This window comes from Uloborus diversus, chromosome 9, assembly GCF_026930045.1.
Source record: "Uloborus diversus isolate 005 chromosome 9, Udiv.v.3.1, whole genome shotgun sequence".
Lineage (NCBI taxonomy): Eukaryota > Metazoa > Arthropoda > Arachnida > Araneae > Uloboridae > Uloborus > Uloborus diversus.
The window spans coordinates 76,629,955-76,647,967 of record NC_072739.1 but is presented as its reverse complement, the minus strand read 5'-3'; the positions used below and the strand labels follow the sequence as shown (position 1 = coordinate 76,647,967).

Sequence of the window (18,013 nt, the reverse complement as noted above, 5' to 3'; positions counted from 1 at the left end):
AGGGTGTCCTGAAAAGGACTGACTGCTTTCAAAAATTTATAAAAGGAAGACGGTTAATGTAAAAAAAATAATTCTTGCAGAAAATTCCTGTGATGAGCTGTAAATTGTCCCCCCCCCCCCGAGTTCCAACTTTTAGTCGTCATTTTTCCAATAGATGGCGCTGCAGATCGTAAGCCCGTTAAAAAAATACATTTCAATTTTTCGAAAAATGTTTTTAATGGACAAAAGTACAAAACAATATTTTCAAAATAGCAATCGTCGCCTGTAATCACATATCGGAATCAGAGGAAAAATCAGTGAATTTCAATTTTTCCTTTTCGATTTACAGGCTTACTATGTGCCGCGCCATCTGTTGAAACATTTTTGAAATAAAATTTGGAACTGTGAGGGAAAAAATTCACCACCCACCGCATGCATTTTCTGCAAGAATTTTTTTTTAATTTTTTTTATCATTAACTGTTCTGTTATAAATTTTTGAAAACAGTCAGTCTTTTTTAGGACACCCTGTAATTTACAATACAATGTGAAGTAAATAACAGTTTGATCGCAATTCAAGTTTTCTGTAAAAAGTTAGTCATGGGCGGTGTACCATCCGTCGAAGCTGAGCCCATATGAATCAATTGGTGAGAGGGAGAAGAATGAATGTAAGTTTCAGCAAGAACTTTAAAACACATATTTGCTGCATATATTGGATGTTAATGTCAAATCATAGTTTTACCAGTTAATTTTTCGGCAAGAAAATAACCTTTATTTCAATTAATATTGAATTCATGTGCGCTTATTTATTTATTTATGCATTTATGCATAAATGCTACACTTTTTCTCTGTGACTGTCCTATAATCAGAGGTAAATACACTGAGGTCCTATTCAAAGGGACTGGGACCATAAAAATTAGAGGTGTCCTTTAAAGGGGGTACTACTGTATATCAATATAATTTCGATATCTGTAAATTGCATACGCATTGCAATTTTTTAAAGCATTGATTTTTAATACTGAGGGTATGTAAAAAGTACGTAAACAGTTGCAAAAAATAGAATTTTACTTGCGAAGTACTAACAAAAACTTCCATAATGTTTCAAAAATGCTTAACATTAAATTTTTAGCAAGTGTTTACGAACTTTTGGGACAGTCTAATACATTCGGTGCATAGTTTTAAAAGCTTCTCGAATAGAACTTACCATCTTCTCCTGGCTCCCCTTTAAAGCTTTCACCTAATCCTCCTGGTTCTCCTGGTATTCCGGATTTTCCTGGTAAACCAGACGGTCCTCTAAAACCAACGGCCCCTGGTATACCTTGTTTCCCTGTTGAAAGAAAACAGCAAGAAATATTTTAGACACATTATTTTTAAAGCTACTATCACAAGCAATAATTTTGGGGAAACTTTTGAGGATTTGACTTTTCTCCTTTAATTCTCTGTTATGCTATTTAAACATTTTTTACTACTAATATAACTAGCTACTTTTTCTATCTTTGCTCAAGTTTAACATTTCAAATAGTTAGAACGATATAAAGTCAGAAAATATAAGCCGACAAATCACATTACGTTTGCTAGAAGATCCAAGAACCGCTTTATCGCATAAACGGGTGTAGTAAACAGATGATTATCATGCGCTATTCGACGTTTTCTAGTTACAAACTACTTCAGCAGATGAAAAGCGTGTATCGTTATTAAAATAGAAATGCCGGATATTTTAAAAGCTGCGCGCTTTTTTCAGGATCCACCATCAGGATTGTACCATTTGAAGGGCTACGGGGAAGAACGATCAAAGTCCATTTTTCTAAAAAACTCCGGTTAACCTATGGGAACACGTAGATTATTACAGACAGTATTCAAGAGAAATACTATTCAGGCAAGAATTATCATAGTGAGTGAGTTTTAACAGGGAAGAATGAGGCCAACTTGGAAACGATTCGAGATTTCAAGCTCAAAAACGTAATGAGGGAAATTTGAGCATGGTTGACTATGATCATTCTTCCCCGTTGCCCTTCATGTGTTCAAGTTCATAAAAATTGTAGGAAAACTTACCGGGAATTCCAGGAAGCCCTCTGTCTCCTGATAGACCCTGAGGTCCAGCAGGACCTGGGATAGGTTTTCCATACTCTATTATTTCACCTGGAAGACCCTAAAGAAATAAAACGTCATTTTATAAATACTTGTTACTAACCGAGCGCCTCTGTGCTAAAACTTATGGTATTGAAGTATGCGATGAGGAATGCATTCTCAAGACAATTTCTTTAATGATTTCGTTGAGGTCTGAATGATTTTTGCTCCAATTTCGGAACAATTCCGGTGCCTTAATGTCCTGAAATGTTTTAGAGAGTCTATGTTTCCCTGTGCCTTTTTACCCCCAACGTAGGGAGGTATGTCGTGGGGTATAATAAGATGAACTAAATTAAAATGATTGCTAATTATACTATTGATATAATTTTCGTTCTAATTTCGGAATAACTCAGAAGTCACAGTTTGTCTCATTTTCACACACTACTAGCTGCGTCGCTCGACTTTGCACGGTCCAATTCGAAAATAAAAGTTATGTCAAGGGACGCGTGTTCAACACTCATGCTTGAACGAAAAAAAAAATCAGTAAAATTTTGACACAGACTGCGGAAAAATAGCCAAAAAGTAAACATTTTAAATTCCCCGATTACAGTAGAAGACTTTAAAACAAAACCTAGAATTTTATTTGCTCATATTCGAGACAAAAAATGGCAACACATCTTTCGTCTCAATGATTTTCTATAAATTTTAATAAAAGCATTGTTGCGGAAAGTTGAGATGAAGCACTGAATAATAATTTGAGTGGAAGAAAGCCTTCGAAAAATAGGGATTTCAAGTCGAAATCTAAGTGTCAAAATGAATAGTTTTTAATTGATATCTCCGCTAATTATTATCGGAGGATTATGTTAAATAGCCAAACATAAAGACGGGAAGATTACAAATCCATCGATACCTGATTCGATGGTCAGTTCACTGTCGTTCGGGAAAAGAAACTTGGATATAGTTACATAGGTACATACGCTCAGTTTTTTAATATAAGATTACAACTCCTTCTGATATCCTTATACTACTACTTCAGATACAGCAGAAGACTAGAGACTCCACATACTCAGAACTTCAGAAAAGCAGTGTATAATTAATTACAGATCGTTTCACTTTTCCGTTATAGCTCGTACTGTTTCACAATTATGCAATTTCAAAGTTGAAGGGTCATTTCTAAAACATGCTAAATATTTTGTAAACTAATTCATGAAACGTTATAGCTTGACTACGGAGAGATGGCGTACGAACTGGAAGCGGAAACATTACACTTCATTTTGCATCTCTCCGTGGTCGAGCTAAAATAATAATGACGCAGATTTATATCAGGGTGATATTTTTATTTTGCGACTTTCAGTGAATGCAGTCAAATGATTTAAGCAGTGAAATGAAATCCCCTTGTCTTTTAAACAACTGGAAAAAAAAGTTAAACTCAATACAAAATTTTTATCATTTTACTTACTTCTATTCCTTGTGGGCCAGATGGTCCGGTTAAGCCTCTGTCCCCGGGCGGGCCCTAGAACACATGAGTTCAAAATTATTCAAAATAAATACTGTATAGGAAATTCATTTTTGTCTTGAATTTGAAACATTATGAATAATTTACCTCAACAACAATAGTAAAATAAAAAGTAAATTTTAATAGCAAATCCAGTTTGTTTTTAATTTTTTTCTATTCAAAGTTTTGAATTTGTTTAGTACTGTCGGTTTAGAAAAAGTATTACTAGCTTTCAGTTTGAAAATAAAATTTTCAGTGCAATATTTTAACGTTCGTCGACGATGGGATAACACATTGTTAAATTTGAAAATATTCGGTATTCATGTGCGAAGTTTTTCTGTCCTTCTTTTAGATATCGGAGTTTACTTTTTATATCGTTGGTTATTTCAAGTCAAGTAAATTCTCCTTAATTGTGTAATTTTGGACAAGTAGTTATTTCTTCACATTTTTTTTATTTTCCATGCTTTACTAAAGAGTTATTTCGGAGAGTAGCAAGTACGTTTTATTTAAATGGCATAAAATATGTGATCATTTTAGAGAGAGAGAGTGAGAGGGGGAGAGAGAGGGGGAGGGAGGGAGAGAGGAAGAGAGAGAGAGATCATTCATAATGTGTATTACATTTGGTTGTGCGTCGTTGTAAAACTGTCAAAGTTTTAACAAAATATAACTATGATAACAAATTAAGTGCAATTATTGAAGTATGTTTAGAAAAGTTAAAATAAAAATAATTTATGGAAGAAAAATTTAATGAAATGCCTCATAACATATTTTTAAAAAGTATATTTCTCGTTAAATTGTTTAATATTCGTAATAAAAATATTTCATGTTATATTGTTCTAGTACCTCAACTTGTAAGCAGACCGCAAATTTTATGCAGACAAATGTGAAGCAATGTAATAAATTATGAATTTTGTGCTGAGCTAAAACGTGCATTAATTGTCGACTGAAAAAGTAATATTCATACAGTAAAAAAAAGATGAATAAAATAAGATAAATAAGGATCATGATTACATAGTTCATATACCATGATCATTATTAATTTATTATTAATGATCATGATATGGATGCCTCAGTTGCCAAATCGATTAACTCCACTCTTTAAAAAAAAAAACAACATTTCTGCTTTAATAGTGCTTAATCAATGCTTAGCATGTGAATTTACATTAAAGTTTTGGTTCAGTACATTTCTGACCATGTGATGGCAGAAAATTTAACACGAGGTCCTATTCACGCCTATAGATAACACCATCTTCTTCATAACTTTTCTCTACTTTTTATTTTATTGAGTTAATCGATTTGACAAGTGAGGCATCCATATATTGTTCCATAATACATTGTTCATAAAATTTGTTCTTTATCTTGTTAATATTAGAAACATGACCCAGAAGTTGGTAAACTAAAAAACACTTTTTATATTCTTAAAATAATAGTGCAAATATACATACTTTAAGTCCTGGTCTTCCATCTACACCCGTCAGTCCTGGATTTCCCTTCTGCCCCTTTTCTCCTGCATCGCCATGCAATCCAGTTTTGCCTCTTTTGCCCTACGTAAAACATGTCAAGACTAGAAATAACAGGAAAAAAGTGAAACAACAGTAAAACTTAGCGTGAAGGGATTTTCATTGTTTCAAACTTTAACAGAGCACACACTGTAAGAGAGAGAGGGGGGGGGGGAAGCAGGGACGTTCCTGGAAAATAATGGGCAGCTTAGTTTACTTGAATTCTGCCAGTAACATAGCTGGCTAAAAACAGGAAAGTTTCCCGATAAAAGTCAGTAACCTTTCTTAATTTAACGATATTATGAGCTTCCGAAAATGAAATTGCCAAATGCTACACTTTTCAACCATATTCTTCTTAACTTCTACCTCTTTCAACCATAACTCTAACTCTTTCAACCATATTCTTAATAACCATATTCTGAAATTAAAATTACCGAATGCTACAATTTTCAATGATATTATAAACTTTTGAAAATGAACTTGAGAAAGGCTACACTTTTCATCTGTATTACGAACTTCTAAAACTGAAATTGCCAAATGCTAAGTTTTTTAACGATAATATTTTGAGCTACTGAAAATAAAACTGCCAAAAGCTACACCTTTCAACGATATTATGAACTTCTAAAAATAAGATTGCTAAATGCTACTTTTGAACCATATTATGAGCTTCTGAAAATGAATTTGTGCTTAGGTCTTCAAATACTGGTCAGACTAATCAATTTTAATCGTGCACAGTTTATAACGTAGTCAAATAAAGGTATAAGTTACTTCAGTTGATTTTTTCTGAAGTATTCAATGTTTATCCGCGAATCTGTTAACTTGAAACATTTTTGTTTAAAGCAGATACTTTAAGCTAGCACTTTATTTTTTGAATTCAACAAATAGCATTTAAACCAATAAGTAGGAATAACTTCAGAATTTACTAGCATTTAAATTAACAAGTAAGAATAACTTTAGAACTTACTGGCATTTAAACTAATAAGTAGGAATAATTTTAGAACTTACTAGCATTTAAACTTATAAGTAGGAACGACTTTAGAACTTATTAGCATTTAAATTAATAAGTAGGAACAACTTTAGAACTTACTAGCATTTAAACTAATAAGTTGGAATAACTTTAGACTTACTAGTATTTAAACTAATAAGTAGGAATAAATTTAGAACTTACTCTTGGTCCTGGGTCACCTCTTTCGCCTTTATCACCGTCAGGTCCTTTTTCTCCTTTAGGACCCTAGAAGAAAAAACACAAAACTTAATGTGGATTTGACTACTAAATGCAACAAAGGGTTATGCCCCTGCAAATCACTCTAACTCATTTTAAAACAAAGTTTGTCATTTGTTTTCTGTGATTTTTTCTCAGTGCATTAGATTTTATTGAGTCATTTTCAATGTATTTCAAACAAAAAATATATATTTTTTAAATCTCTATGTTTTGTTACGACTGAAAAAAATTAACGAGCTCCAGGTTTACCTGCATAAAAGTTTGAAAGAGCACATTTTAAACAGATTAACGAAACAATACTTGGAAACGTTAAATGATAACGACAGTCCTTTGGGAGGCGTAATAGTACGGTAATGACTTCGGTCGGTGGATTTTCGACATTCAGAAAATAGTCTTGCTCAAGCCGTATGATTTGCGACATGTGAAAATTTTCCCTGAGTATTCGTTAGGCTTTGAATACTCCAGGCAAAATAAAATTCCTAGTGTATTTTTGTATCGAAGAGAGCCCAGGTGCCTCCTTCTAACGTAAAAATTCTTGTGGACATGGCGTCCACCGAAGTGGTGATACATAAAAGAATGGATGCCAGCGCTTAAGGAATGCACAAGGTCTGCAAATGGAGAGGAATTAATACATAGCCCCTCTTACGGGGGAGGGGAGTTGCAATTCCACATACAATAGATGTAATTTTCAGAAGAAAAAAAAGCTGGAGTACTATATTTTATTTCAACTTACTTCCAGTCCGTCTCTTCCATCTTCACCGCGTGGCCCTTCCTCACCTCTATCACCCTAAAAATAAAATAGCTACATTAAATGATACAAAAAAGTAAAGTTTTCCTGAACATAGCTGCAAATTAAAAGAAAAGAAACAGTCGAAACATTCAATAGATTAAAGCAAATGTTTACAAAATACTTTTACGTAAGCAATTTTCATAGATTGCTAGCTACTCTGAATTTCAAATAAGACAGAGTATGTAAATACCTAGGTCTGCGAAAATTTAGAGGTGGTAAATTTTACTTTTTAGGAAATTGTTTATTATTCTTCAAAATAAAATGTCACTTAATATTCATTTTCTATGTAACATCTCTTTCTTATTTTTGAATACTTCTTTTTTTTCTTTAAATATAGTATTAAATTTAATAATGAGGCATCTCAAAAGAAATGACGAGGAGGTACCGAGAAGGCGGTAGATAAGAAATACAAAAATTAAGATGATACTCATTCACACTAAATGTAATATAATAAACCATAACACTACTAATATTATCTGTTTACATAATTAATATTTTCCTCATAGACCAAGTTTATGTTCTTACACATTTTTGCATAACTATACATTCTGCTGTCGTACCTGTATAAGGAAACGGTTTAGGACTCAGATGGTTAAGGGAAATCAAATTTCTCAAGGATTCATTTCAATGTAAGCCCACGAAGAAATGAAAAAATAACAACCTATTTATTTATCTATTTTAATATGCATATTGCAACTATCCATTAATACACTTAATAAACTCTCCTGTACCAATGCTTTCCTGTACATCTGTCACCCCAAAAATAAATGTAAATAAAATAATATAAAATGTGTTGGCTTTTCTCTGAAAGGCTGATAATTTTATTGCTGTTAACACTTCTTTTAGAAGTTTTAGATGGGCTCTCAAAGTCGGTCAGTTGGATTGCGTAGGAGTGAGAGAAGATTTCAGTTTAGTCCATGATCAACATTAAGCAAAATTCAGCAGCAAAAACAAGCCGTGATGGTTAACTTACTGGATTTCCAGGTGGCCCTGGTGGTCCTGGAGTTACATCTTCCGGTGGTGGCTGCACGGAAGCGTCGTCGCCTGGTTTCCCCCTTTCCCCAATATTTCCTGTTTCTCCCTAGTGAAGACATGATTGAATCAGTTTTGTTGAAAAATTATACTGATTGTATAGTTAACACATTTAGGCTATTTGGGATAAACATACTTTTTGCCCTCGTGGACCACGGATTCCAACTCCTTCAGGACCTTTGGGGCCGACATCGCCTGGTATGCCTCTGTAACCCTGAAAACAAAAGATTCAATAATAAATCTGTAGATAAACCAAATCAGCAAAAATAAAGCCATGATATTTTTCAAAAAAGCTGGTTCTTGCAAAAGCCTATAAACAGTTTTTGACATCTAAATCAGATTGTGATCAATAAGTGCTTCTCATGCCATTACATCAAGCTGATAGCTTCTGACTTGCTCAAAGCAAGCTTGAAAAAGTAGCTTAGTTGTAAAGAAGCATTTTCTGATTGATAATGGACTTTAAACTCAACATTTTACAGTGCGAAGAGAAACTATAAGGAGACAATTACTTGTTACTTACAACATGGAAGAATTATTGATAGAAAAATTATCCATTAATTTTAAACTTTCATTGCTGTCTACAGCAAAATGGAATGACTCCAAATGCATAAAACAAAAGTAATTTTGGTTAAATTACAATTTGAGCATTATTATTTGTACAGGGCAAAAGGAAAATTATTTCACAATAAAATAAGATAATTTGCTAATGGCCTTCAAATTCTAATGAAGCCACTCAGTATTTTTCTGGACAAAAAAAGCATACCGGAAGTCCTGGTTCTCCCGTCATTCCACGTTCTCCTGGTACTCCACGATAGCCTGGTGGACCCTAAAAAAAGCATTGAAAATGTATACTATGTTAGATATTTTTTATGAGTGGTAAAAAATTCAATTTGCACGTTTTACCGGATATCCTGGTCGCCCTGGTTCTCCTGGATCTCCTCTAATTCCTAGAGAGTTCACGCCTCCTTCTCCTGGATCCCCCTTAAAAAACAAGCACTCAAATAAGTAATTAGTTTAGACTGCTTCGTCACCTCAGAGCAACAGTAAGACATCAAATAACAGTAAGATATCCTACTGTTGCTATGAAGCGACGATTTATTTTATGATATTTCCATTAGTTTAAGTTTCTTAAAGAAAATTTTCGTATTTGATTCTCTTGAAATCTAGTATTTGATTATTTGATAATAAAATACATTCATATTTTTCATTATTTGAAAATCTTGAACACTTACTAATGGTACTTATTTACTTGATAATCTTAAACTTTCGTTCATAATACTACTTTTATCATTTGATTATTTTGACTTTTTTTTAAATTCGTTGAATATTTTGAATATTTGCTATAATATTCTGTTTGTTAGTAATTGCCTTTTTGGCAGCTTAGCCGTCAATAAAATTTCAAGTTATAAACAAAAAAAAAAAAAAAACGGCGTAAATAGTATATAGTATGTAGTACAAAGCATATTTTGTGTTTTACTTGGTTGCTTACCCTTAAATTAAATCTTCCTAAATAGTACTGTCCATAAAATCGATTACAGTGGTGACTTACCCTAAGCAACCCTTAGGGGAAAAAAACCTTTTTCTTCAAAAACTATCCCTTTACGAAAATCACGATTGCAAAAACGCAACTTTTCGTATAAAAGTATGAACATTGTATATTTCTGTAATCGTGGATATGTTTATTGCATTTCAGTTTTTCTTTTTTTAGACGCTTATTTCAAAAAAAAAAAAAAACCGCGGCAAAACTTTCCCGATTTTTTCCCTGGAAAGTAGGAGGAAAATTAATTTTTTTCAGCAATTTTCTCTCCAAAGGGGAATAAAAAGAAAAAAAAAAGAGTTTTTGTATACATTTCTCGTTTCTTCACTAAAATAGTCGCCGTTTTAAAAAAATGATTGCAAAATAGTCGTTTTTGTCCATATTTGGGCTAAAATAGTCGCCATAGCCGTCTTATCTTCAAAATAGTAGTTTTAGTTTTTTTTAGTCACCAGTAACAGCCCTGCTATTATAATTAACTATCACTGTGAGAGAATTTAGAATGAAAAAAATAAATGGAAAATACGAAGTGGGTATTCGTGCACAACTTTTGCGTTGGGTGGCGAGGTGTTCGCGTTAGCTCTGAGATATGTTACTCGCGAAAAAGTAGCGTTATATTCCTTTCAAGTAATTCAAATCACATTCCAACGCACGCGAATTCATTGTCTATAGCAGCCTTTCTTGATACGTGTGCAAAAAAAAAAAAAAAAAGAAAAGAAAACCTTTTTACTGTTCACTTTTTTTGTGTGAAAACCTTGGTTTTTCTTAATCACAAGGCTCATGAATAGTAAAATTTTGAAAATCTAACGGTGGTCAATATTCACTTTTTGTCTCCGAAAATAAATCAAGTAACAGTTTGGAAGAATAACATAATGTATGTGTCGCGTACGTGTTACTTAATTTGTTGAGCAACGATGATCGAGCACGTAGAAATGGAATGAATTATTCTTCAGCTTTAGAAGAACTTGAATGACAACACTTTTTGCGAGCCTTATCCGACATTCTTTCTTTCTTTTTTTTTATGGACTGAATTTTGAGAAGAAATTATTGTGGCATAGAATTAGATAAAATATTGCAAGGTTTTCAAAAAAATCATAAAATAAATGCCTTTTTTAGCAAAGAAAAGGAAAGTAATCTAAACATCAGACTAACTGAAAAGTAGTCAGTCTCTATAACTGTCATGTGGCCATTCTATTTCGTTCAATGCATTTATTTCGTTGCATCACTTCCTAAGACTCTAAGGAGGGGTACCCCGATGGGAGGTCACGGTAGGGCACTCCAACCTTCTAAGAATTTTCTCATTCTGAAAATTTTGTCGGACGATTCGGTAAAATTGTCATTATTTGGCAAAACTTGGAGTTCTATCCGGCAAATTATCATCATTCGGTGAAATTAGGAGTTAATTTCAGCAATTTGAGAATTTCCGCCCTTCCAAAAATTGAATTTCGGGGCGCACTTGGCTCTAAGAAAGTACAGCATGAGACCCCAATTTCATCTCAAAATCAGGAAGACCTGAAAATCGGAACGTTTTCCCTTAAATATTAAAAAAAAAACAAAAACAAATCGGATTTTTTTTGTTCACTTTTTTTTTCAGTTTTGAAAGTCCAAAATCGTTAACATTCGACAATGGGGTGGTTTCCTTCAGTCAAAAGTACTACTTTTAGTCATTAAAATGGATAGAATGAGCAAAAAATAAATAAATAAATAAATAAATAAATAAATAAAATAATAATAACATGGACCCAGAAAATACTTTCATTTTCCCAACAGATTTTTTTTTTTAATTTTTTAAAATGTCCGATTTTTCAAACAAGCCGTGGTCTTGATGACGTCACAAATGATGCATTTTGCTGCATTTTTCTACTACGTTTCCACGTTATGATAATCAAGCAGCGAATTAAATATTGCGCTCTACGCTTGCTATCAACCATATCGTTGCCAATACACGTGAGTAAAGATGCGAATTAAATATTTTGCACTGTGAATGCAACACTGAATGGCATTTCATGATTTGTGATGTCATCGGCAGAAGCCGTAAACAATGAAAGCACTCCGATTTAAGTAATTTTTTTAAAATATTAAATGTAAACAAATTTATCAAAAAATAATCAGATCCTATATTTTTAAGCATGCTCCTTCAGAAAAAAATACTTTTAAAATTTTGGAAACGACCCCATTGTTGAAAAAACAGTACTTTCAGTTCAGACTTTATTTTTTTTAAACGTTTTCTCGCTGCCATGTGTTATGCGTAAATAAGCGTTTTGCTGTAATTGTGCAGCAATCTTTTAACGTACACTTTTAGTTAAAAGTACTTCTTTCTTTTTTTTTTTATAAGTATTCAATACAAAACCTATAACAAAAAGTACGAAATTGCTCTTAGTAAAAATATGACTTATTTATTGTATCGATCGGTACATTGCATAATAATAAAAAGCAACGTCCGCGGACTATACGCCGCTGCAAAATATCTCCCACTTTTGTTTTAGCATTATGAAGTAGACATTCATTCAGATAGATAAAAAATAAAATAAATTTATCGCAACATTAGCGAAACTAGGAAAAACGTGACAAATGCCGCACGACAGGAGTTTTCACTATCTTTTGAGTCAGAATCTAAAATCCGGAGAGATCGCGGTCCCGAGCATTCCTGATATTTAGGGTCCCATACTATAATTCCAAGCGCCTATTCCCCTATACTCCCGGGCCCCAATCTGAATGTTAATGTTTATAATTTTAACAAAGAAAAACTCTTTCTCAGATGTACAACTATAGTATCCGATTGCTAGCAATGGGATCGTTTCCAAAATTTTAAAAGTATTTTTTTTTGTTGAAAGAGCATGCTTAAAAGCATAGGATCTGACTATTTTTTAAATAATTTGTTTAAGTTTAATATTTTTAAAAAATTACTTTAATCGGTGCGCTTTCAGTGTTTATGCTTCTGTCTGATGACATCACAAATGATGAAATGCCATTTTGTGTTGCCATTCACAGAGCAAAATTTTTAATTCGCATCTTTACTCACGTGTATTGGCAACGATATGGTTGATAGCAAGCGTAGAGTACAATTTTAATTCGCATCTTGATTACCATAACGTGGAACCGTGGTAGAAAGATGCGCCAAAATGCATCATTTGTGACGTCATCAAGACGACGCCTTATTTAAAATAACTGTTGGGAAAATGAAAGTATTTTCTGGGTCCATGTTTTTTTTTTTTTGCTTATTCCATCAATTTCAGTGACAAAAAGTACTACTTTTGACTGAAAGAAACAACCCCTTTGCATAGTAATAGACTAATCAGTTGCTTTGCGTTCGTAATTGATTAGTCTGCTAAAAATCCGAAAATTAAGAAGTTTTGAAGATCTAGTTCTTTAGTATTTGAAAATTATATAGCCGAACCTCTTTACATTTACGTAAATCAGAATTTTACTTGATTAAGTACACAACGAAGGTTTTAATCCTCCTGTTTTATACAGTGAACTAATGAAGAAACAAAACTTACTGGAAAATAAGATCAGCTAGTTTCGAAAACACTCTTCCGTTTTGACTTTTGCTTCACTGATGCCTTGTAATAACAAACTGCTTGGTGATAGCGCCTTACCATCATTTAGACTTGCTAATGACGATAAAATCACGATCTAGCGGATTTTTGCTATCCTACATAAAGGGGAGGGGGTGCTTGTTGATCAAAATGGCCTTATTGGCGCACTCAGCTTGGTATAATTATTGGAAAGAGATAATTTTTTTGTCATTTATTATTCAGAATATTCATAGCCTTTTCGCGATAGTCAGTTCTTAACAAATTTCTGAATGAAGTATATCTGCACATTCCCTATTTTTTTTAAAGCAGGAAACAACCTGTTTTTAATAAATTTAAGAATTGCATTTCTTAGAAATTTCAACTGCCGATTTCAATGAAATTGATTAATACTAAAAATTAAATTCTTGCTTATATTACATGTTTCATATAAAATAAATATAGAATCGTTAAATTATTTTCTTAATTTTATTAAAATAGAAATATAAGTGAATAATTATTTAATAATGTTATTAAAGCAAGTATTTTTTCCTATTACTGTAATTGTTGCAAATAGTAAAATTTTTTATATTTTAATATCAAACAGAAAACTCTAAAATGTCACCTTTTCTCCAATTCGTCCTGGAATGCCGTCGCGACCAGGAAGTCCTTGTCTACCTGGTATTCCTGGAGGTCCTGGTCTACCCTAAGTAAAAAATGAAATGTAACACCTGTTTTTAAAAACGATAGTTAAAAATAATTTTTTGGAAGAAAAGAACACTGTTAAAAAGCAAAAAATTCCTTTTTACTGCATCATTTAACATTTATTTCTGAGTTACATGAAATATTAATGTGTGATTATTTAAATCGATTTTTCTGGTTATAAAAATGCAAATAATTTTATTTTTGTACAAAATAAAAGGTGGAGAAAGAAGTGGAACAAAAGAATGGGATCTATTAGTGAGTAAAAAGAAGAAAACCAATAATACTTTTTACTGCATCATTTAACAATTATTTCTGAGATGCGTAAAACACTAAGGTGTGATTATTTAAATCCGCTCTTAGGTTATAAAAATGTATATAATTTTACTTTTTAGCAAACCGATAGTTGGCAAAAGAACGGAATCCCTTAATGAGTTAGAATAAAACCAGTAATAGTACTTTTTTTGCTTATTGACAGATAATAGTTTATTTAAAAAAAGTCCATTTTTTTTCTCAAGAAATCCAATACTTTTGCGGGAAAAATACTTAGACAAAAACTATTAGTTTAAGAAGAAAATATTTCAGCTGATATTCTAACATTTAGTTAATTTGTTTCTGATATAGCAATTGTATATAATTCTTATGAAAAGGATCCTTGAATATCTGTTTGAAAAAAAATCGTTTCGGCTCGGATTTATCTATTTACTTTTTTCCTAAAACGTTATTCATGTCACTAAATCTTAAAAGAAGCATTATTGCTTTCCAGAGGCCCGGTTGAAAGCAAAAAGGGAAATTGAGATCAATAAGTCATAGAATTTAGTTTGATCGCAAGAACAGATTGGAAATGTTTTCTGGCAAACATGGGAAGGAAAGCTTTAATGTGCTTATTGCTACGAATAATTTTTTTTCTAGATCTTAATGTTTGTCAATACAAAAGTTCAGAGAATTATCTACCATCTGTTTCAAATGCAAACATTTTTTCTCATGACGTTTATAACTTGAAGGAAAAGAAAACGAAATGAATAAATAGGTTTTGGCAACAACAGCCCCTTTTTGAACACGTTTTAAACCCGGACGGTTGTCCTCTTTTTTATAGCGCTTTGAAGCAAACATTTTGAAACAGTTTTCAAAACACTTCTGAGAACACTTATTTGATTCAGTACTTTTTAACGCTTTTTAAAGCATTTTTTGAACACTGACACCTGTTCCTTCTTTTAGAACACTTTGTAGCTCACTTTTTTTGACACTTTCTACAGCACTTATGGAGCACTCCTTTGATCATACCAGTAGTTCTGGAGGATAACTTTACAGAAATATATATCTCTGGGCAATTATCAGTCCAGGTTTGGCGGTAGACAGTCTTCGACTAGGGAAGACCTTTTTGACGGCATTTGTGACAAAATTTCTGGTATTATCATATTGCAAGATTATATTGACTGGTAGTTAAAGAAAGCTGCCGAAATTATACTTTCCGAAAGAAAGCAATGATTTCACATGCGTGCCCAAATATCTGTACCTGAGACCCAGACAGACGTAAGTCCAAAAATTGCGATTTTCTGCTTATTAGTGTAAACAGAAGTTTTGTTTATTGGTGTATGTAGTACCTTATTCCGCATCTATCCATGTGAACGTAATTATGAAAAAAAATCCTTTGTAATTATTTACCAGTGTTAAAAGAGCGCGCGTCCCATCTTTCTCGTGCGCCAGACAATCATTTTCCCTCTCTCCTGTAAAGTAACGATTATGTGACTTACGTCAGTCTGGCTCTGAGGTACAGTTGTGTTCCTTGTCTGTTCTCAACTGTTCCCCTAATCTGTTCTCAAATGTGTTTCTAACTCTAAATTTAACAACAATCCTGATACATTCCGTACAGGTTTGGAGCACATTACACTGCACTTTCTTTTTAATTGAGCACATTCGGAACACATTTTAGTGCACATTCAGGCACCTAGAATACTTTTTTTGAATTTAAGTGCTCCAAATGTGTTTTCAATGTGTACTGGGAATTTGCAGTGAAAGCTAAAGACAAAATGCATTAAACATAGGATACGGAATGAATTAAGTTTCTAACCTATAGCAAATTTGTTATCGACAAAGATTTTGAAGTAAACCTATTTTCTAAAAATGGATAGTAATTTAAGTAATGGATAAAACGATTGTGAAGTAAAATGTCTCAAAATGCGTGCAAGTTTAGTCAAGTAGTCAAAGAGCAAGCTTTAATTCCTAAAAGTAAATCACAAATAGAAAGCAAGGACGATTTTTAGTTTCTGAGAAAAGGTGATGAGCAGGTAAGATTGCGGAAAAATATTTGGTGTTTGGGAGCGTAAAAAATGTGATTGCCAACATTAAAAAAAATCTTTATTGAAGGAAAATGGTTTTGAGGGTAGATTTTTTTTCAAAAGAGAAAACGTTGAAGCTCTAAAAGATAAAAATCTAACCTGCACACTTTTTAACAATTTTTTGAGTCATGATGTGGTTTATACTTTTATGCTTCTCTATTTTTAGTGTAAGTTGTGTAGAAATAGTGCCCTATACAGATCATTTTAAAGAAGATGTACTATGATTCATTACCTCATCGCAGCTAGTGTTCATCAAATTTTCTAATTTTTTTCAAAACATAGTTAAGTTGGCCTATAGTAGTTGCGAACAAAAAATTAGATATTCTCTCTTGTTTAACATAACTTTCCTCATCGACAAAGGAAACATGTTCCTTAAAATGGTAAATTTCGTTTATTATAGTCGAATTTTCTTGAAATTTTTTTGTAACCGATCTCGAGTAAATAAATTAGGAAGTAAGAATTGAAATAAATAACTAAATAAGTAAGTATACTGGAACGAATGAAACGAACTAACAGCAACCTGTAAAGTTGACCACCCTTGTAAGTTGACCACCTGTCTAAGTTGACCGCTATTTTCAGGCACAGAATTCGATCTATATCATATAATTCAACCTTTATAAGTTGACCACCTGCTTAAGTTGACCACTAAAGTAGTGCACCGCAAGTGGTCAACTTACACAGGTTTCACTGTAATAAAAAAAAAAGAAAAGAAAAGAAAAAACTCTCAATCAGAACTGTTACTGATTCTTTTCAGCAAATAACCTGCAGTTAAGTAATTAATTTAATGGGGGGAAAAATCTTCAAAGTTTTTTTTTATAATCACAAAAAAAAGAAAAACGAAAACTTTGAGTATAAAACGGAATATTTTGAGTAACTTTCTCGTTTTGGCTGTATTTTTTGAATTAACGTCTTTAAACCATGAAATAAAATAAAATAAAATTAAATTGAATCTGTATAAATAAAACAAAGAATATATATATATATTTACATGTGGGTATGTTCTCCATACAAACCCACAGTTTATGTCGGATCTCGACCAAATTTGGCAGGGAGGTACTTGGGCACCCAAGAAGGAACGTAGGGGTTTTTTCGAACGCCGAAAAAAAACCCCTAACGGTTCGAATTTAATTTTAGGGCCCGAAAATGGCATTAAATGGCTCTTTCTACACGAAATAAATATCCGATCAGTTCAAATTTAGCGCCATTCAAAAGTCCGCAAAAAATACCCCTGAAATTGATTTAATTCCTTCAAATAAAAAAAATAAAAAATAAGGCTCTAAAATCACCGGGAAAAAATTAAAGGCATTTTTAAGTCTAATGGAACGGAGTTTCAGGTCGGAAAATTATTGTTTGCGCGATCTCATTTTAAAATAGCGTGAATAAAACCATTCAGAAGATTGTCACTTTTTTTTCTCGACTGTTACTAAATAATTTTTTTTTTTTGTTTTGAGGAAAAAAATTTCACTTTTATTTATTACTTGGCGATTTATTTATTTATTTATTTTTTTTTTTTTTGTTCTGCCAGCAGAAAATAATCAAGGATTTTAGTTGCATTTATGGAGGGTTAAGTTTAATTTACTTGGGAATTTCTGATTTGCCGTTTTCTTTGTTTAAGAACGATTATTTTGACGGAAAATTTTACAGTATTTTTTTTTTCTTTAATTGAAGCCTGATTGTTGAACACGCGTCACTTGACACAACTTTTGTTTTCGAGGTAGACCGAGCAAAGCTGGGCAATACAGCGAGTAAATAAATAAAATAAAATTATACTATGGATTTTGTACTAAGTTACCGCCCTAAGTTGTTTGGCTCTCTTGGCTCCCTTAAGAGGTTTTTCGCCAC

General features: G+C 32.5%; 1 protein-coding gene across 1 annotated transcript in view; it reads right to left on the bottom strand.

The window, feature by feature from the left end:
• The window catches only part of LOC129229654 (collagen alpha-5(IV) chain-like), a 128,793-nt gene that overhangs the window by 64,656 nt on the left and 46,124 nt on the right, over window positions 1-18,013 (bottom strand). The window contains exons 6-16 of the mRNA XM_054864012.1: window positions 13,756-13,836; window positions 8,985-9,062; window positions 8,845-8,907; window positions 8,218-8,295; window positions 8,023-8,130; window positions 6,993-7,046; window positions 6,206-6,268; window positions 4,984-5,082; window positions 3,503-3,556; window positions 2,029-2,125; window positions 1,181-1,303 (exon numbers count right to left, since the gene is read on the bottom strand). Of these exons, the coding sequence (XP_054719987.1) occupies window positions 1,181-1,303; window positions 2,029-2,125; window positions 3,503-3,556; window positions 4,984-5,082; window positions 6,206-6,268; window positions 6,993-7,046; window positions 8,023-8,130; window positions 8,218-8,295; window positions 8,845-8,907; window positions 8,985-9,062; window positions 13,756-13,836 (898 nt within the window). The remainder of the gene's footprint in view (window positions 1-1,180; window positions 1,304-2,028; window positions 2,126-3,502; window positions 3,557-4,983; window positions 5,083-6,205; window positions 6,269-6,992; window positions 7,047-8,022; window positions 8,131-8,217; window positions 8,296-8,844; window positions 8,908-8,984; window positions 9,063-13,755; window positions 13,837-18,013) is intronic.